This window comes from Seriola lalandi, unplaced genomic scaffold (genome assembly GCF_002814215.2).
Source record: "Seriola lalandi dorsalis isolate HSWRI2012SDOR001 ecotype SW California unplaced genomic scaffold, Sedor1 jcf7180002054692, whole genome shotgun sequence".
NCBI classification, from domain to species: Eukaryota; Metazoa; Chordata; class Actinopteri; order Carangiformes; family Carangidae; genus Seriola; species Seriola lalandi.
This window is the reverse complement of record NW_019525245.1, coordinates 3,380,044-3,401,550: the sequence shown is the minus strand read 5'-3', so window position 1 is coordinate 3,401,550 and position 21,507 is coordinate 3,380,044. Positions and strand designations below refer to the sequence as shown.

The 21,507-nt window shown below is 40.7% G+C and overlaps 2 protein-coding genes across 7 annotated transcripts in view; one reads left to right on the top strand and one right to left on the bottom strand.

Annotated features, from left to right (window-relative positions):
* The window catches only part of LOC111667689 (histone deacetylase 7-like), a 41,570-nt gene extending 36,979 nt beyond the window's left edge, over nucleotides 1–4,591 (top strand). For 5 of the 6 annotated variants that reach the window (XM_023423444.2, XM_087178580.1, XM_087178579.1 and 2 more), the window contains exons 22-25: nucleotides 39–172; nucleotides 272–356; nucleotides 1,807–1,954; nucleotides 2,055–4,591. In XM_023423444.2, the coding sequence (XP_023279212.1) occupies nucleotides 39–172; nucleotides 272–356; nucleotides 1,807–1,954; nucleotides 2,055–2,097 (410 nt within the window). In that variant the 3' untranslated portion in view covers nucleotides 2,098–4,591. Of the gene's footprint in view, nucleotides 1–38; nucleotides 173–271; nucleotides 357–1,806; nucleotides 1,955–2,054 lie in introns of those variants that run through there. The other variant, XR_015438297.1, reaches the window with a different exon arrangement.
* A 154-nt stretch (nucleotides 4,592–4,745) lies between these two features.
* Nucleotides 4,746–11,894, bottom strand: LOC111667690 (twist-related protein 2-like). Its single transcript, XM_023423448.2, has 2 exons — nucleotides 10,701–11,894; nucleotides 4,746–5,838 (listed from the first exon to the last, which is right to left on the bottom strand). The coding sequence occupies exon 1, from the start codon at nucleotides 11,612–11,614 to the stop codon at nucleotides 11,042–11,044; it is 573 nt and encodes a 190-aa protein (XP_023279216.1). The 5' UTR covers nucleotides 11,615–11,894; the 3' UTR covers nucleotides 4,746–5,838; nucleotides 10,701–11,041.
* Between the last annotated feature and the right edge of the window lie 9,613 nt (nucleotides 11,895–21,507).

Genomic DNA, 21,507 nt, shown 5'->3' with positions numbered 1-21,507 from the left:
ATATCTGGCTCAACCTCTGTATGTGTGTCTGTTTTCAGGTTTCGGCTTCCTCACCCGTCAGCTCATGTCACTGGCTGGTGGTCGGGTAGTGCTGGCTCTGGAGGGGGGGCATGACCTCAAAGCCATCTGTGACGCCTCTGAAGCCTGCGTCAGTGCCTTGTTGGGCATGGAGGTGAGATGTGTGTGTTGTGTTTGTACATATATTTTTGTGCTTTTGCAATATATACAGTACGTTCAATCCTCTAACCACTTATTCCGGGTTGCGTCCCAGGTGGAGCCACTGTCCCAGTCTGTCTTGGACCAGAAGCCTTGTGAAAACGCTGTCCAGTCGCTGCAGAGAGTCATCCAGTTTCAGGGTGAGAACTGACTCCTCAACACAACACAGCCTGAAGCCTCAGTCCGAGGGTTTACACTGAGAAAAATACATGCTAAAACATTTTTGAATGTTTTTTGTTGTATTGAGTCTTAAGTGTGGAAAACATTTAGAAAACAGGAGAAAAGTCTTTCTGTATCTAACGTCTAACCTTTAAGTGCACGATTTCTCTTTTTCTCTCACCACCATCATCTCTCTCAGTAGACTTTAATATCGCACTCTCTCAGTTGCAAAAGTCACACACTTTGAAACGTCACAGTAAATATGTGATGTAAATGTAAAAATATTTCCATCAGTTGGTTTGAAGTGAATACATGAATAAACTGATTTTCAACTGGTTGTAATTTGAAGATGAGATCAAAGAAATCCACTTGTTACTGATGCTCCAGTTAGTAACCATACCAGTATGTTCAACACCTTGGACGTGGGAGAAAGTCCATTTTTATTGATACAGCCCAAAATCAATGAAATTAAGAGCAACAGAGAAGGGACTGTAAAATTTCAATACAGTTATATGGAGATTTTAATCTCTGTATATTGTGCTACTATTGTATTGTTTTATTTTGCATCAAAACAGCCATGTATTGAGTATTATATTACAAATTAGTTGATGAGAAAAGATTTCTCTGTGTTTCTAAGAGCTGTTCAGAATTTCATCTTCACATTTCTGTTCTCTACAACTTTAGTCTCTTTATTTCTCCACTCAGCAATCTCTCCCCTCTGTCTCCTTATCGGTCCTGCTCTCTGTCCACCTCTCCTCCTTTACATCCCTGTCTCCCATCCCTCCCTCAAGCCGTCCCACACACACACACACACACACGCACACTCAAACACACACACACACACACACACACACACACACACATACGGCCCGCCCTGGCTCCAATTATCTTCAAACACTTCTCTGGCACACGACCTTCGCAACATCCCCTCCTGATTGCACACAAATGTTATCCCAACCAAATTAGATTAATTAAAAATATTTGCAAAGCCACAAGAATGTTAAGCCCATAATTTAGACCCGGGGTGAAATATGTGTGAGTTGCATGCACAGCCAGAACACACACATGCTCATAGACGAACACATTTGCAAACACTGATTGATTTTTACTTCCACTGTGTGTCACAGGACTCAAGCCTGGAGACCTTGAGAGGAGAGATTGAATTTGAGTTTACATTTCTGAAATTATCAACAGGGATATTTAGACCATGGGCTGTTTATATCATAGTCAATGCTTATATTCAGATCAAACAGCTACAACTGCTGGATCAAACACCAAGTAGTGCTTTTTATTAATGCAGCACAGGCACTTTCCCTGAAGGAACCATTCAGGATGAAAACAACACTGAAATACCAACGACTGAGGCCATTAATCTTTCTCTCTCGTATTTCCTTCCTCCTCTCCCTTTTTCCATCCTTTTGCTCCCTGCAGGTGAATACTGGCAGAGTGTGAAGGATTCGGCCGCCACTGTGGATCTGTCCTACCTGCAAGCCCAGAGACGACGGCTGAGACGAGATTCGGACAGCGAGGCCGTCAGCGCCATCGCCGCATTGTCAATGGGATCTCTCATGTCTGACAGGTAAGGACGATGTTAGATAACTTCTGCTTTAACAAATTAAAACGCTGTACTTGATTTAACATTTAACATTTAAATCTTTCTCCTTCTCTCATTTATTAAGGAAACAGCCAGATAAACTGACAGAAAAAGGTGATTCTCTCTGAAGAAATATTCTCTTGACAGCTGCCTTCAACCAAGTCTCAATGGACACACACACACACACTCTCTCACACTCACTCACTCACACATGCACACACACACACAGAGCTATGCATTTGGACCATCAGTGGAACCAGATGTCCTCCTCAGTTCAACCACTGTATTCATCGCCTCACAGAAACTCCTCCACCTGCATTACTACTGGCTGCAGTACTACTGGATCAACCACTCTGATTCGAACACACACTGAGCAACAGCAGACCTGGACACCTGGACAACATTCATATTCTCATGACGCCTCCACAGGCTCTTCCTGAAGGGGATGTCACACACTGGACTGAGAGAAAGTTGAACAGAAAGACAGCCAGAGGCAGACTAATGAAGGATGTTCACTCCTGTAGCATTTGGAGCTGCCAGCATGACGTAGCATGAACACACAGCTCTGTGACTTTAAACATTCACCTTGTTAACGTCTCCCACGAGACCTGCGCGTGACCACTCGGACTGTTGTAACCTTGAAGCAGGGGGGCCAGAGGTCATCTCGGCTTACTGGAGCCAATCACTCAGAGCGGAAGGAGTCGTCCCCACAGGACGTGCCTGTGAAGGAGAGCAGACACATCCGCGCTGCACTTAAAACGTGTCCTGCTATGATGATGTCATTTGTCTGCAGCTGACAAAGATCCAATGAAGGAAAAGATCTTCTCTGATCATTTTTTTTTTTTGCACTGTACCGTTCTGTAATGGTAATGTGAAATAGAGAAGACGGATATTGACAATCAAACATCTCGTTTGCTCATATTTTGAATTAATTTGAATATTCATTCATTTGACCTATGACACACATTTCTGTGAATGTCAGCATGAGATTTTTTTTTTGTTTACGAATCCAGTAATCCAGAGTGAAGCTACAGTGAAGTCTGAGATACATATGTTTCATATTGTTTTGTATGTCCACATATTTTCTTAAATCGTTCTTCTTTTTTTTTTTCTTCTTCTTGGCCTGTCAGGCGAGCACATGCAGCAAGGCTCTAGATGGCTGCAGTTATTGTTATTGCTCGCGGACAGATGAAAGAAGACACATCAGAAGTGTATCTTAAATGTATAGACATACTGTAGTTTGTATCTGTGGCATTAGTCACAATGATGAGCTAATACCTCTAGTCACTGGAGCATCGATATCAGGGGAGAAAGTTGTCACTCTCAAAGAGATTTTATACATGTCAGCAAAGACAGAATTCACCCATGATGCCTCAGTGCAGCTTGACCACTCAGAAATGATTGTATATAAAAATGCAGATCACGTCTTCTCTGTCAGGAGGTTGATTTTGACATCTTGGATGAGACTCACATCCAAAGCCACATGGACTTTATGACAATCACACACACAAAGTGCACTTAAAATGCCCTCAGGATGGGAGGGTCAGAATGACTTTGGTCTTAAACTTTGAACTTTGATCTTGTTTGTTAAGTGGACCAGTGTTTCTACCTGTGGATGAGCATTCCTGCTGTATTTTGTAAATTTATTTTATACATTTCTTTCTTTTGTAACAAGGATAAAGTGAGCTGTCCTTTGTTCGTCATTTTAGAAGTGCTGTTCTGTTTATTGTCAGCAGGATGCTGGGATGTTTTGCTGCCCGGACCAAACAAGGACATTTTAGCAGTTAGGATGGAGCAATAATACTGAGATAGTTGAATATCCACACAATGCAATTGGACACAGGTTAAGCGCAACCAAAGTTTATGAGAACAATGTGCCGTCCCTGGACTGGCATGGCTTAAAGAACTTCAAAGACTTTGAAGAGTTTGTGAATGTTTCTTTTTTCTATCCAAACAGTTGAACAGCACCAAAAGCACAGGATGGATATATAAACAAATTCATTTCTCAAAAAAAAAACCTACATGACTTCTATTTATACTTTCAGATTCTGTCTTTGAAGTGCTCTTTGCATGTGTAACACACTTTTGATGGTGCTATAGGTTATTTTTTAATACAGTATGTTTGCTCTTTTTTTTTTCTTTCTTTATGTTGCGTGATGTATGCAACTCAAAGCCTGTCAAACCTTTGCTGATCTAATGCAAATGTGAAAACACATGGCAGTGAGAGAAAACGGAGCCGTCTCAGCTCCAGTCCTTCAGAGGAGCGTCACTTTACGTAGCGTCACGAGCACGTTCATGACAGTGACCTTACATATCTCATGTCTTATCTTTTGTCTTAATGACTTATTTTTGTATTTGATCGGAGAAAATTAATCCCATGCGTATGTAGAGACCAAATTATCAGCCCATGTGCCTTGAAGTATCAAGCTGACCAACCTGTATGAAGGTAGCATCAACAAACAGGATCTTAATTAAAACTGCAGGCCAAGTCCAGTTTTATCAGAACTGACTGATTTTTTTCTGTACAGTGTACATAATGACTTTATTTTGTTTTTTGTCTTTTTCTACCACTTTTGTTTCCAAAAAAGCCTTAATAAAGGTAAATTATATACATTTGAATAAGATTTATTGATTTATTTATTTCCAATGGCATTCTCTTTTGAACCTTGTTAATCTTGCATTATTTGATTGCAGCAAATTCCCCACAGCTTTCTCTCATATCTCATAGCTTGCCGACATGTCATGTATTATTCGCTTGATTATCAAAATATTGCACTTATATACAGCATCAAGAAAATATTTATTGTCCACAGGAGCCGACACGATAAAGATGACCAAAAGCAAATACAGAAGAAACATGAGCGAACAGCAATTAGACGAGTTATGGTTACAAATGATTCCTCTATACTGTGGCTGTAATCATCGTCACTTTGGCAAATTTTACAAGAAACTTTAGATTCTTTTTTTTTTTTTTTTTTTTGCATCCTTTATTGAAAATAGTCAAGTTTGCAAAGCTATTTTTTAAAGCTACAGGAAATAGCAGACAAACACTGATTTAGCATTTTAAAATACAACTTTCTGCTACGCTCACTAATAACAGAAAAACTGAAGTAAAAAAATATCCCAATGTTGAGTAGTGATCAGTGGTTTAAGTCATTTTCCCATGGACATTTTACATTAAAGCCAAGTATAATGCATTAGCAGAGTTACAGTGTCCATACACCAAATTCACAAACAGATACACTTTAAAAAAAAAAGTCCAAAATACACAGAAAGCTATCCAGTTACTACAGCACAACAAAGAAGAAGATCTGCGTCAGATTCCTCATGCTCTTCTTTTTCCCACGAGACGGGGTTTTGAGAGCCAGAACGATTAGCTTATTAGCATTTTAGCTGTAAACATTCATTGGCTGTGACCGCCCTCTAACCATCACTGTGCCATTATCATTAGTCATCTTAATGTCTGTCTGGCAGTGAGTCATCCGATGTGAAGAGTCGGGTGGATGATGGTTATCATGGTGTTACCCAAGGCACTCGAACCAGCAGCCATTTTGTTTCATTGTCACCGCAGGCCAGCTGTTTGTTTGTTTATTAGTTGGTTTGTTTTTTTCTTGTTTTCACCATTCAAAATGTTCAGCACTTGACTGGACTGTCACGTCTCCTCAGCAGTGTTTCAGAAACACTCAGCGAAAACAGTTACAGACAAGAATATACATCTCAGTGTCATGAGTCGAGCACGTGTCCGGAGAAAGAGAAAAAAAGATTTTTTTTAAGATAAAAAAAAAAAAAAAAAAAAAAAGCGGGGATGGCTGGTGAGGCAGGAACAAATTTCTACTTTGAATGTTGAGAATTTTCCATTTGTGGGTTTTCTGCAGAGATGAGAAACACAGATGAGTTAACATCATTCAGCATAATACATTTCAGATAAGAAGACATGTATCAGTCTGAAGCGGTGGCGTAGGCCTGCATGTGCAAAAATAAAATAAAAAAATAAAAATCCAGTGAAAGTCTTTGAGTTGTGTGTTGGGGTTATAAAATCTGTGTACAAACAAACAAACACTTCTGTTTAGTGGAAAGTGGAAAAATGTCTACAGCTCTCTAACGTCAACTTCTCTTGTTTTAACAAGCAAACATTTCATCTGGCCCGCTCTCACTCCTCCTTAATGACACTGTGTTTTTCTGTGCTGAGAGAAACAACCGGTCCAGCAAACACGTATGTTTGTGGGTGTCGTCCCATCACATGACTTTCATTATGCCATAAAAGCATGAATGTGTTAATTGACAGAAAAGCTTTTTTTTTTTTTTCCTATAATGGTAAAGCGGTCTTTTGTTTTATTCATTTGCTTTTTCTTTTTACAGAAAGTCAATCACTCTGCCTAGTTAGACAATCCTAAAGGTTTTCATATAATCAAACCTCATTTTTGATACTGCTTGTGGTCTGCATATTTTCAGCAGTAGCCATTCAATGTATTTACATTCAGTAATTGCCTCTCTGCACCCTAGTTTTTATTGGCGGCGTCTGCCAGTTCTGCCCTGGATTCAGATTGCCCACCTGAACATGAGGGATATTCGTTAAAAAAACAATTCTCTAGGTTTTTTTGGGAGCATTTCTTTTTATTTTACACTTTAAAAATGATTTGACCTTTTATTCTAAATCATAAATAAGTCTTTTTTTTGTTTGTTTCTGTGAATTGTACATGTGTGCGTGAATGTTTGACAGACTCTGATGCATTTTGAACTTCAGTTATGTGGCATTTTGTTGCCTACGTGTCAAACCAGAAGTCATTCCCCCATGGCCCTCTATCCCTGCAGCTGCCTGAGGAAGGCCAACACATACAAACAAGCACATATGCATGCAGTAGTCAAACACACACACATCAATACACACACACACTCACACACACAAAACCCTCCCACCTGCGCTCAGCTCATAGTTTGGCTCTCTAAAAATAAAGATGACTATCAGAAGCCACAACTTCTGGATGGGGCTTTTAAAAACGCAGATGAGCCGCAGAGGACTTTACATCTGGTCCCAAATCAGTCCAGAGTGAAAGCCAGAGATTTAATATGCACAGAAGAGCGTCCAACAGCTGGTCAGTCCAAACTGTAAAAGAAACACACACACACACACACACACACACGCACACACATGGACGCAGCAGAGCCAGAGGTTCCGGCAGAGGAAAGAGCAGTGACAGGCATTTTGATTATAGTATAAACAGAAGGGAGAGTATTGTTTTTTTCCAACTCAAACAAAACAATCCTCTCATTCTGAAAGTCACATGCTGAGCCAGACACCCACATGTCATGAAATCATGCTCATCAAAATGCTCAGACCTGTCCGCAGTGCATTCATGTTAGTGTGTGTGCATGCTACAGCCTCTCAAGGAAAATACTTTTGGGCTTTTCTACACATAAAGCAGAAAATATAGAAGAAACTTGTATTTTTCCCTGAAGTACACTGATGGTGTGAAGTCGGGTAAAACCAATTATCTACCTATCTCCTCAGTACAAAAAAAAAAACTGTGTTGGAAAAATAACAGGAACACTTTGCAATTTACTGCCATCTAATTCATCAGCACAAATTACAGCCTGAGGAATTGCCACTGAATTAAATCACTGACTGAAAAAAAAATAGACACTTATTGTGAAGTGTTTTCATGATTATAGGGTTTTTCAGCTTACAGAAAACTTCAGAGGCTGCTGCTCAGCATTTTGATGACATCCTTGATATTCTGCACACTGTATTCACATGTAAGAGTGACAGACTGTGCAACGTTCATATATCTTCTTAAATGTGCTTGCTGTTTAAAAAAGAAAAAACACCACACACACACTCACACATGCATGCAGACTCTGTCTTTGAAGTTTGCCTGACTCTCTCTAACCTCATCTGCTCCTTTAGAATTGAATGTTCAGGTCAGTACCAGGCCTCAGGTTTCTGGCACTTTCTGCGGCAGCCCCTGCAGAGCTGATGACAACAGGCAGAGCAGGCAAAGTGGTGGGTAATAACTACCGCGTTGTGTTCAAGGACATTCGGCTCCACGTGCTGGGGCCTTGGCTTTCCATCCACAGCGCTGACTGGAGCCCTCGACGTCTGCTGCAGAGGCCGCTGGAGGTTTGATAATAGCGCAGAGCGGAACACCTGGAGTGTGCACATGGCCGGCGGCTGCATGTGTGTGTGTGTGTGTGTGTGTGTGTGTGTGTGTGTCTGGACAGTGTAATGTATAGGATGTTGTACTTGTAGTATTATGTGTGAGTCACTGATTCCTGCACAGTGTATAATGTGCTTGTAATCTGCTCACAGAGCTGTGTGTGTCTGTTTGTTATATGTTTACCTTGACCTGTCATCTAGCTGATCAAAGGTGTGTATTCCTTCCAGCATAGCAACACACAGTCATCTCTACACGGTCTCTGCACCTTGTCATCTACCAACTCGTCACTCTTTTTGCATTAAATACTTATAATTTATGTTGGCATTTTATTTTGAAGGACTTCCTAGATGCCTCCTTGCAGAAATGTAACTCTAAGTCTTATCAAACTAAAACCAGGAGATGAGTGAGATAAAATCGCTGAAACAACATCTGTAAGCATATTCCTGTTTACTAATCTACAGATGTGTTCAGATAGAAACACACGCACGCACGCACGCACGCACACACACACACACACACACACACACACATACACACAGACACACACACACACACACACAGACACACAGACACACACACACACACACACACATACATGCACAAGCTAATTAAAGCCCACTACAAACACATACACACAAATACACACCAGTGCATATGCACATGCACATGCGCTGACACACACAGGCCCATGTGCCTGACCCTAACCCTGGTACACACACCTTCCTAATACCTCACAACTGTTTCCAATCTAAAGGTTCCTGCTTGTCTGGGCCCCGGCGGGGCCTGATTGCACGATACAAGATCCTGAGGAGAGAGGGCAAGGCTGCAGGGAGAGAGAGAGAGCAAGAGAGAGAGAGAGAGAGAGAGATGTGCCCACACTTTTTTTTCACCCTCCCTTTCTTTTCCTCCTTTCATGCTGTACCTGTGCAGGAATCTGGTGTCTGTTAAAACGGCTGAAAAAAAACAGACCCTGTGTGAAGTCGATCCCACAGATTCTGGAGGAAAACATTTGTCTTAAATACATCAGAGGTCTGTCAAACACTGGAGCAGCACAGTTTAGATTACCATGATAATGTGCTGTTAGTTCGTTTTAGTTAATAAAGTGAAATAACCAAGGCGCTCAGAGAAGCTCTGTGTAAATCTATACTCTACCTTTGATTAGGTTTGAGCTAAGTCGTTGCATTTATCGTGCCAAGTCTTGTTGTTCATGTTATTTGTTGAGGCCCTGGCTTCAGAGTTGTCACTGTGGGGAAACATATTTTTAAAGAGGAGTCGTTCCTGTAAATCAGTGTTTGGGATCAATGGAGGTTTATTCTTGATGTTTAAAGAGAGAAAGGTTCATAAACGTGTAGGCAGAGGTTTGCTCGTAAATTAAATGTGTGAAGAGAATTCACAGAATTTACAGACATTTGTTTTATGTCTTTTTACTAATGTTTAATACTTTGCAATCTAATTTTAAAATGACTTATTATATCTCATTTGTTGATCACTTTTTTAATTTTTAAAATGTAATATGACGCATTTTGTTTTGCAGTCTGACATGATAGATTAACTGTATATTACGAGTTAAGTTTGTTTGAATCTGGTCTTTACTGTTTCCAATATGTCTAGATGACTTTTATTTGACAAGAATGGTCTCCTGAGATTGAGAACTTTTTTTCTTGCAACATTCCCACCCAAAATGGCAGAATAATTTACACCAGGTGACACAGACCCAGTGCTTGATTTATGTGAAAACTTTGTGTTGTCTGAGCAACATAACATTTATGTTTAATGTAACAACAAACAACTAAACATCAGCAATTCAACAATTCACAGCACATTATTACACTTTACAAAATAAAAACGTTGAGCAGTTGTAGTGATCAGCGAACAATTGAAAATAATTTTGTTTCATAGAATTGTTGGAGATAAGTTATAACTTATTCTCATTTTTATTCAATTAACTGAAAGACAAGTCTTTTTCTAAAATATTATGGAACACATTTTTTTCATATTAGCAAAGAAATTTTGAATTTAAAAAACTAAAACTCCACAAATTGAAAAAGACGCCATTTCTTTGGAGGTTTTTTATAATTTGTTCATAGATACATTTCATTTCACTTTATTCACAGTTTTTGTTTCCCTGTTGAACTTTATAGATGCTCACATATTAATTCACTTCAGTGCAGCATTTTCTCACAATGAATTATAAAGTTAAAATTTAGAGCATTTATGGATTGTAATTGTTTGTGCTTTTAATCTATTTTCAATAAGATTCCTTTGAACAAATGAGCAGCACACATTTGTGGATACTTTTTATTTAATCTTATTTTGTTTGTTGTTATTTATTTGTTGAGCTGAAAGGCTAATGTAAAATACTGTACTGAAGAACTCTTGTTTTAACTATTTTGAACGTGAAAATAAAGACCAACACAGATTGTTCATGTCCATGTGCTGGTGATATGGAGAACACAGAAGTGCGTGTTTGTATTTATGATTTCTGTATCTGTTCTTGAATGTATCTGCACAACACTATGTATTGTGTGTGTGTGTGTGTGTGTGTGTGTGTGTGTGTTTGTAAGTTGTGTCCATACCTGAGGGGCTGCAGTGGAGCGTCTTGTTGCACTGGACTAAACTGTGGGACCGACAGGGGAAGTGGAAACAATGGAGGGAAACAGAGTGAACTGCAAGAGGTTTTAGTTGCACATAACCCAACTATGGATTTTAGTGGATGTTAATGGAGTGAAACATTATGGAGCACTGAGACTGAGCAGAGTGAGAAATGTATGCAAAGGTATGAGATGAAAAGATAAAGATCAGACCAGAAGACATGAATTCAGAGGTTCAGAGGTCAGGAAATGGCGTAAACACAGACAGAGGCGGTGGGGTGGAGATGTGGACACGAGAGGATTTAGGAGAAAAGTTTGAGGGGGTCCTAGTGGCTAGTAGACATGGCCCAGGCCCCCTCCATCCTCCAGACAGAGAAGGCGTAGCTGAGTCTTTCGTGGGCCAGGTAGTTGCAGCTGGCCAGCTTGGCGTCCATCTCGTCACTCTGCAGCACCTGGTAGAGGAAGTCGATGTAGCGCGAGGCTAGCTTCAGGATCTGGATCTTGCTCAGCTTGTCTGAAGGTAGCGTGGGGATGATCTTGCGTAGAGAGGCGAAGGCGTCGTTCAGAGACTGAGTGCGTTGACGCTCTCGCACGTTGGCTATGACGCGCTGAGAGTGGAGGTCCTCGAAGGGCTGCTCTGGCCTGGGGCCCAGCGACGTTGGGGCCAATGACACGACTGTGGAAGGGCTCTTCTTCAACCTCTTCGGTCCAGACGGCAGCTGGCTGTTGGGGCTGCCGGTGCTGCTCTCCTCTGCCTGACCGAGGCTGTCTTTCTTGGGGTAAGGGGAACGTTTTCGGTTTCCTGTTTGAAGGGTCTTCTTCGATCCCCTCTCCAGCTCTTCTTCGCTGGCCCCCAGCCCTCCTTCAGGGGAGTTGGTGCAGGACACCTCTTCTCTCATTGTACCGTCCACAAAAGACTTTCTACACTCCACTGCAGAAACAGGACGTCGTATGGCTCTTTTTTTCACCTGCTTACCCCTGCTGATAGCTTCAACAAACCTGAGCTTGACAAGCTTGTGCAACAAAATTCTGGTCCTCCGTCAAACAAAGTTACGGCTGCTGAAGCTCCATCGGATTGGACGTTGCTCTGGCTGTCCTGTTTCCCCGGTTACCTTGTTAAATTTCTCACTTTCACATTCCCCTCTCAACCTGGCAGACAGAACAACAACAAACCATCTGACAGGCAGGTCCACCTCTACCTCTTTTATACCCAAACACTAACCCGGGGCCTGCGAGTACTTTTCATTGGCTCCACGGACTTCCAGAGGGCGTGATCCGGCCTGAGACAGGCAGGAAAGCAGGAAGTGAATGTTATCTGGGCGGGCGATAGAGTAAGGGGGTAAGTGGCGCTCTCAGCCAATAAGAAGTGCTGTGTCTAATGTTGCAGAGATGTCTGAGGCTTTATGGGTTCCAGATTTGGGCTGGAGCGTCAGTCCACATGCAGCCTCGTGTCTGCATTCTCGTTCATCAATTCGTTATCAGTACAGAAATCAGTCTAAGCCTTTTATTTCCATCAGCCATGAGTATTAGCTTTAATGCTGACTACTCTTTATATGATATTTTCATAATTACACATTCTTAACACCAAATTTTACAACAAGTGTGCAACGTAACAATCATAAATCATAGGAGCTGATGTAGTGCTAAACGTTTTTCATTTCTCCTTAACATGAGAACAACTGAGTTCGCACTAACGTTTCTCTGCCACGATCCTTACTATGCTGATAAACCAAACACTATAAAAACAAATCTGTTAAACCATGGAACCACAACGCTGACCAAGTCAATGAAAATAATGCAGATTAAAAGCCCAAGGGAGGATTTATGGGTTATATATTGCACTTACTGGTGTGGAATTTACATTTATAAATGACATAAATTCTACATTTTGCCATGACAGATGGTAAAGTCCTGCAAATCAAAAAAAAGATTGTTCATAAATCTGTTTGGCCGCAGCAACTTTAAGCAGATCTGAGAGAAAATGTGAGCTTGTGAAAGCATGCATCCTGGAAAGAATTTCACAAGATGAGTTTTTTCCTGACACATCACTGTCTCTGAGACACTCATGTACAATGAATTACCAAAACACCACTCTCAACAGCAGACCAGTGTTTGTTTTAGAAAAAGTTCTTAATGAATAAACACCTCCAATATCACTGCTGACGTCAGCTGTCCTTCTCCTCTGTGGTGGATCAGGAAGGGAGCGCAGACAGGACCCTAAATAACCCCTGACCTCAGTGGCCCAGTGACCTCAGTCTGCAGAGGTGAGAGAGCACCTAATTGTGCCATCCATGGCCTCGAGGCAGAGCCGACACATGTTCCACCTTCACACGGTGAGCCCATCTGGGTCTGCAGCCACTTAAACACATTTTCTACACGTTTGCAGTCATGACACAGCGGGCAGGTTCTTCTTGAGAAAATGACAATGTGCAGCTCATGTTTGTTCAATCTGACCTCGGACAACAAAGGTAAAACAATCCAAGGATTGAACAAATGACTAAGTCTTGCGTAAATCTACCATCAAATCCCAATCAGTTTCCCAACATTGTGTCCATTTATATCTTCATGCGTCACAACATGCGTGACTCATGTGTTGATCACTGCAGAGAAATCTTGTGGGGAGTTTTCCGCTGCTCTAAGTTTGCAGAAATTTTGTACTTTTTGATGACAGCATAGTTAATAGAAGCTTTTAAATTTGAATACTTCTAAACATATCTTTGTGGAAGAGTCATTACATCCTTCATGTTTCCAAAACCGATTTGAATTCAGTCGCTGTCCTGAGATGTTACTATGTGAAGACGCGGAGAGGCATTCTACCAGAAACTGGTATTATTTACCAACAAACCTTTCATGAGTTGTAACTAAATCTCATATGATTCTCCACACGCTGCTTGACAGCTTCTAGCCAACAATTTGGGTGTGATTGCTGCAGCATTTGAAGGGCCGTATGTGCAGAGAGCGGTTCAGAAGATTTTTGATGAGCCCCGTGATTGCACTGGTTTACATTTCATTCAGAGAGCGACGTTGAACGGAAAGTAGCTTGATCCCAGTTGGGTTCAATCAACTCAGAAGAAAAAAAAAATTCATCTGGCCATCAAAGCAAGCCCGTGGACAGAGACAATGAATTATACGAGGTTGTATTTACATAACAAGCCAAGTCAGCTCCAGGATTAACTGGTATTAGAACCAGGGCTTATTGGGAGCTCTGGTGGAGACAGCGGAGGGACAGGAAAGTCATTGTTGCTGAGGCTAATCTCGGGAGCTGCCGCTTACCTTTTAGAGAAAGCGTGGCTGTGTGCCACCATCATGGAAAAAATGAGCTAACGAAGCGAGTTGGCCAACAGGAATGTCGTGGCACATAGGAGAACAGAAGGGGAGAAAAAAGAGAGAGGGAGAGAGAGAGAGAGAGAGAATGGGAGAAGAATGGGAAAAGGGGAAAAGAAAAGGAGAAGAAAGGAGAGGGAGAAAAGGGGGGGAAAGTGAGGCTGTCCAAACAGAACCAGATGCAGGAGTGTGGAGGCTCGTTTGATCTCTGTCCTCATAAGCTGATTGATGTTGCACATTTCATTTCCTTGTCAGAGTCTTGACATAATGTTTCACTAAACACTCAGGTCCTGCTCTCCTCTTCATTTTATTTCCATGGGGGTCGTAATTTACCCTTTCTGGAGCTGAAAACAGATCATACACATATCAATATATATCAATATATATACGCTTACACATACACACAGGGGGTTGGAGGTTGGATATCAAAGAAGACCGATGTATTGTCTATTTCTGTCTCTACACCATATGGTTTGGTCCTGACTGAAATACAGCACTGAAAAGCGGCCATGTTGAATCTTTGAAGTTCAGAAAAAAAAAAGTTTCTTTAAGTTCGTAATGCAGTCAGTTCAATTACCGTCATACACCAAAAGGTCGAAGCTCTGCGGTGACGTACTCAGCTGGTAGGAGAGCAGCGGGATGACCAATCATAACTGATGTGTTTGGAAATCCACACTGGCTCAACAAAAGGAGCCAATCATTAAATTCCCTCTCACCTTCACCCAGGGAGTTTCTTCACCCTCCCGGCTGCCGTTATTAATGTTTGCACACAGCGCACTACGCCCTCTCCCCCCATCGTACCCATCCTTCCACTGCTCCATCCCTCCCTAGGAGCCTATAGTGGCACAAAGGCAGACATCTGGGACCCATTTCCCCCCTGGAGAAGCCCTTCCTGTGGGGTATCCACTTAGAGGGGTTCGGGAGGAGCGTGATGGGGGAGTTGGGGGTGGGGGGTGGGGAGCCGAGGGGTGAAGGTGCATGCTAGGTGGGGGTTAGTGTGGATGGAACTGGGTGGGGTGAAAGGGGGGCAGACGTCTTGCAAACTAATGAGCACAATGTTTTTTGTTTTGAACAGAATCAAGTCTTCACCTGCCTTTTCTGGTTGATGGTCAGTTAAATTAAAGGAATAGTTCAACATTTTGCAAAATACTCATATTCACTCTTTTTTGCCAAGAGCTGGATGAGAAGATTTATACCACTCCAAACTTTGTTCGCTAAATATAAAGCTACAGCCAACAGCTGGTTAGCTTAGATTAGCATAAAGACTGGAAACACAGGGAAACAGTTAGCCTGGCTCTATCAGAATGTAACAAAATCCACCAACCAGCACCTCTAAAATTCACCTACAGAAAACGACCATTTACACTTTTATACTACACACTGGACCATCTGTTTCTCCCTGTTTACAGTGTGTACGCTGAGCTAAGTTAGCCAGCTGCTAGCTATAATCATATTTACCGTACAAACATGAAAGCAGCAAAGATCTTCTCATCTAAAAGAAAGTGAATATTCAGATTTCAACTCCTACTCCAAGTTGTATTACATCACTAATATTTCAGCATGGACAAGATGTCCTTAAAGGCCCTGAGAACTAATTTTCTTAATCAGCTTTTTCCTAGGTTTCTAGCTTTCTGCCAAAGTTGTCTGACAAAGTTTTAGTTATTTCACAAGAGGGATTTCTGTCTTTTTTTCTCTGCTTTACTGGTTTGAGCTGGAAACCAGTGATAAACTGTAGCTCTGTGAATCAATCACAGTATTTGAGTGAAAATGTAATTTTGCAGGTTGCAAGGTTTTTTTTTTGTTGTTTTTTTTTTTAAACATTTCCATAGGCTTTTAAATTGGATAAAAAGGAAATTTGACAATCTACAGTTCCATCAACTGACAAGCTCTGTCTGATGAGGTGATGCTGATGAAGATCATGTGATATTATCGAAAGCTGTAGAACAGTCACTAAAGAGATCTTGAAGGGTGACAGTTTTGTCAGATGCCTGTAACATATGTGTTTTTCACATTGAAAAGCACAATTTTGCATTAAAAACACTTCCTTCCCCCACTGCGTGTAAGCCTGTATTATTCTTGTTTAGCTGTGATTTATCTTCTCGCATTAGGCCGTAATTTATCATAATATTTAGTGCTCATGCTTCCTTCGAATGTCCCTGCTTTCATGTGTAATTTAGCCAATATCCTGCTCTGGCTCTGATTACAGCATTTAAGTCCTGGGGTCCATCCATGGCACATTACAAACAGTCCCAATGGAGCTCACAGCTGAGCTGGGGATACAGCATGCTGGGCTGGTGTAAACTGAGCAGCAGGTTAGGCTGATGAAGACTCGTATGGCTCATCATGGGACGTCCAGGGAAGATCAGTGCATGATGTTTCAGTGTTACCTGACCGATTTTAAGTCATTAATGAAAACAACTTTTGAGTTGCCAAGTGCCCCAAAAGGTTTACACCTTACTTTAAGTCCCCCTGTTCAGCATTTGTAAGCAGTATAAAAAAAACATATATAGGGATATTTTAAGTGTTTTATTGATCATGATTCATCATCATCATGGATCCTGATGATATGATCAACAACTCTAACTTCTCCTACGATGTCAAATTTTACATCATTAGAATATGTGATGTTAATCATTTTATGTTTATACACCAGCCTCCACCTATGGGCAGCCACAGGAGAGGTCATAGTTTCTAACAAATACATTAAAGCTGCTTAAAACTACATTTTAATGTGTAAACCATTAAATGTTTACATACTGCTCATAAGTCTTTTTATGTTTTTAAATAAAATGTTGTTGGTGTTTACTCTTTCTTTTTGGTAGTAATGTCGTTATAAATATCAACATGTCATTAACAAATGTTTAATAAGTAATTAATAGACGGGCTCCACATCCTCCTGCAACTCTTTCCAGACGGTAAGTGGTCATACGGCTCAATCAGTCACAACCTGGCAACCCAAAAGTTCTTCTTATCAAAAATCATATGATCATAAAGTAGCAGTAAATTATTTATTAACCATTAACACAGCCATTAGACTGGCCACAGCTCTTTATAAAGTGGTTTCTTATTAGAAGTGGTGCCCAAGTTTCTGTATGAAGTTTTTCAGTAACACAGAATTAAACAACATACATTAAACATGATGTTATAAACAAGCAGTAATGTCAGATAAAAGCATCGACCTTTGTGTGTTTATCAGAATCCGTTCGATAAACGTAAAACTGCTCTCAGTGAAAGTTCATCCTGCTGAGTCTAATCAGCCAGGCAGAAAGACAAAGATGTTATCCAGCACTATATATAGAAAATCATCACATGAAAGTCATAAAGTCGACTGCTGACTCAGCTGCTCAGATTCAACATGTTAGGTTTACTTTCTTTGTAAACACTAATAAGACTTTCAGTGAGTCAGCAGATCAGAGCAGACCACGTGTCCACTCGGCTTGGAAAATCCTGTTTCAGCGTGAACTTCAGAGATGAGCTTATCAAGCCACAAGACTATTGCTGAGCCTTCATAAAGCCTTGTGCACCTGAACAATGACAACAGGAAAAAGAGAGAGGGAGATGATGATGATGATGATGATGATGATGATGATGATGATGATGATGATGATGATGATGATGATGATGATGGCGATGATGATGATGATGGCCATTCACCATATGTGAAATATATATTCATAATAAGGTCAACCAAACATCACCGGGGGATTGCAGTTTATCAGAATATCTGGAAATTAAAATAGCGATCAGACACCTTTTTGGCCCTACGTGAACAAGGCTCCTTGTAAGAAAACCTCACACCACAAATCATTTTCTTTACATAAGGATCATGGCAGGCAGTCAAACGCTGCTGTCTTCAACCTCACACTTTAAAACGCTGGCTACTGGAGGCAGTGTCAATCTGGGATCTGCAGGATTAGACACTATCACGCATCCAGTCCTGTCAAACGGACAGTGCAGCACAGTCTGCAAGGTAGAGAGGAGTGCTGCGTTTCTACAACAGAGCTGTTGCATTAGAAACATCAACAGAGCCGGCTTCAAAGGGGAACGCCTTCACATTGAATCAATCCCCACTTCCATTAGATTACATGACCTTACCAAAGTTACATTGCGCTAACGTTTCTTTATGGTTTCTCAAATCCCTCGCTCTGGTTCTGGTTCCCCCTGTGAAGCCACTTCAAACAGCCTCTGCCATGGCATATCCCTTTGTGCTCTAAAACAGCAAATATGTGTCTCTCTAAAATGTTTCAGATGCGAGCTCGCAGTGGTCCCAGAGGCACAGGCAGCATCGCACACAGAAATGCAAGAATCAGAGAGGGGAAAACAATAGCTGAGTGCAAAGGTAGAGCATCTACTGTGCTGTCAACAGGCAGGAGTCTGACTGACTGATGAGTGATGGGAGATGATGATACAGAGATGCAGAGAAACAGGGGAAAGGAAAGGGAAAGAAAAAGCAAATAGTGTGGGAGAAATGCTGCAGCAGTAAATCAATGTGGTAATAGGAGAGACGGGAGGGGAGGGGGGCTGCAAAGGTCTAGAAACATATGTTTCAGTTTGTAAATAAAACAGTAAATTGCTATGGATATTGCTTAAATATCTGTGGGCTTTGTACCACGCTTTGCGGAAGTTCCTCGGAAATCATTCTGGGACTGCCTTCTTAAAATGCCAAAGCGGCTTCTTAATGTCAAAGAGGCCATCTGGTTCTCGACCAATTCAAGATGTTTGCTTTTCATTTAGCTTTTTTCCCTCCTGACGCTTCTTTTTTTAGATCAAATGTTTCATTTTTGTATTATTAATACCAATGTTCATATTTCGCAATTGAAAATGTTAGCCAGCACGCACCACAGACACGAAGCTGTGAATCCCTCTTCAATTTTTATCAGTTCTCAAAAGTAACAAAATGAGTATTTCCAGTTTAAGCTGCTTCATACAGCGACACTAGTTTACAATACATTAAACTACTCAAAATTATATAACGTAGTTAAAATAAACCACAACAATAAAATACTGCTTTTGCAATAATGCATCATTATCAATAATAGTAATAGTAATAGTAAAGTAGTGCAAGATAATACTCTGCCATTTTGTTGCATAAGGAGTACTTTTACTTCTTGATACTTTTACATGTAATAAATATATTGATAGTATGGTATAGTTACTTTGACATGAATAAAAGATCTTGATGCTTTCTTCACCACTGCTTATTTATAACCCGATGATAAACTGCACCACAGAGTGTTTACAGCTGTGGTGGAGGAACTATTCAAATCTGTTAAAGGAGTAAAAGTATAATACCATACTATGAAAATATCAAATATCACATCATGAGTCCTGCATTCAAAACTGAAGTAAAAGAAGAATTAGCAATGAAGTGGACTTATAGTTCCAAAAGTGAAAGTACTAATTATGCAGACAGGCCCCTGTTAGTGTTGTGATATCATATTATTGGATCATTATAATTTATGCATGTAAGAAGTAAGTCAGTGCTGCAGGTGGTCGAGGTGAAGTAAAATTTGAACTGCTTCATATCTTCATATTGTGTCAGGTAGTCTGCACCATTTTTATTTGCAGCATATCTTAAATATGGACGATATTTTTGGTATGTAAAATGTTGATCTGAAAGGTATCTGGTAACTAAAGCTGTCAAATGAATTTAAAGGAGTAAAAAGTACAATATTTCCCACTGAAATGTAGCGGAGTTGAAGGGTAAAGTAGCATAAAATAGAAATAGTTTAAGTATTCAAAATTGTTTACTTCAGTTAATGCACTTAGCTACAGTCCACCATGGGACATTTAGCTGCTAATACTCTTGTAGTTCTGCTTAAGGAAAATTATGAATGCAGGACTTTTAACTGTAAAAGATGGTGTGGCGTTTTCACTTTTATGTGAGTGGAAGACATCAGTGCTTCTTCCACCAGTGTGTCATATGAACTGATGATAAATGGTGAATACCCTGCCGAAACTGCTCGTTTTAATGTGTCAGCGAGTTCACATGAACAGGTCTGAGAGTGCACAGGTGGATGTTTGCAGTGTGTTTGTGCCCTCCATGAATAATTTAAGATACTTGGATTCTGACATCATTCATTGAAAAAGTTTGTGTGTGTTCAGCACAAAGGAATACTTTCCCCTGTAGGTTGTTTGTTACAAATTTTGATTCAGCTGCTCTTTAGTATCCAATTGTACAGGATGTTTAGGATATTTGTGTTGTTTGAATGTTTAAACTATTGTTTCCAGTCTCACCGCACTCTGCCAGACTGCCAGTCAACACTTGAGACAACTTCCTTCCTTGATTTGAGTAGAAAGGAGTCCCATAATTGAATAAAACAAGAGCCCTCCCTCTCTTTACATACCACACACGCACACACACACATACACACTCACACACACACACACGCACACACACACACGTTTTACAGGATGGTGTATAAACTTAATAGGACGCATTTGGTTCCAAAGCCCCCAGCTTGCTCAGTGGAAAGTGAGCCGGATTGTTTTTCAGTTTCTTAATGTCGAAGTTTATAACGGCCAGATAAAAAATGTTGCCATGGTGATTTAACCACAACATTGCAATTACCTTGATGCAATGAGACTCTGGGGGCTTACAAACAAACCAGTGTAACGCAATTAACATATAAGTACCACCAAAAATGTCCTTAAAACGCAGAGGAAGGATGCAGGAAAGCAACAAAGAAAGTGAAATAATGATAGTGGCTTCTTAAGGATCAAAGTTACTGATCTTTCTAGTAAATAATGAAGCACTGTGCCAGAATCACTTTCCTCACTACTTAGCATAGCAAGAGTTTTTCCTCAACAAATCGAGGATGGACTTAAGAGACACACTTTTCACCTGATACATTAATCTCTCAATAAGTTATAACACACCAAACACTGATAGCACAGTAATAATTCAGTCACACATTTTTCACATCAACTTCAAAGTCCCTCTATCAGGCGGCTACTTCAACAAAATCATACACTAAAAACTCTCCGCACCCACCCCCCACCTTCCCTTTGAGGGATAAAATAAAAATGTGGATGGATGGAATAATTGCCAGACTTCAAAGTGCAGGTTATTGGTCTGCATTTGCTGTTGCGATTGCAATGCTGTGGGGTGTTTTTTCGTCATAAATGTGGTTCGGGTGGGTGGGAAAAAAAGTTCATTCCTCTCATGGCGCAAATCCTACTCTAATGCCCAACACTGACCCTCCTGACCCGGGCTTAGAAGGAAGAACAATGTCTAGCACCTTCAATCTGCTTCTGTGACACTTTCTCGTATGATATGGAAGTCACAAGCCTTATGGTGAAAATAATAACTAATATTTTTTTGTTGTTGCATTTCCTTTTATAGAGGGGAATTAAATGTTTTAAAGGAACAGAAACTGTAAAAGATGTCGACACATTCCTTCTTATAAAAGAGGAACGGTTTTTAGCCACTACCATGTCTATTTTAAGATTTCACTGCAAAAAGACA

Excerpts from the sequence above, each read along its gene's own strand:
- LOC111667690 (XM_023423448.2), bottom strand. The coding sequence starts at position 11,614 with ATGAGAGAAGAGGTGTCCTGCACCAACTCCCCTGAAGGAGGGCTGGGG.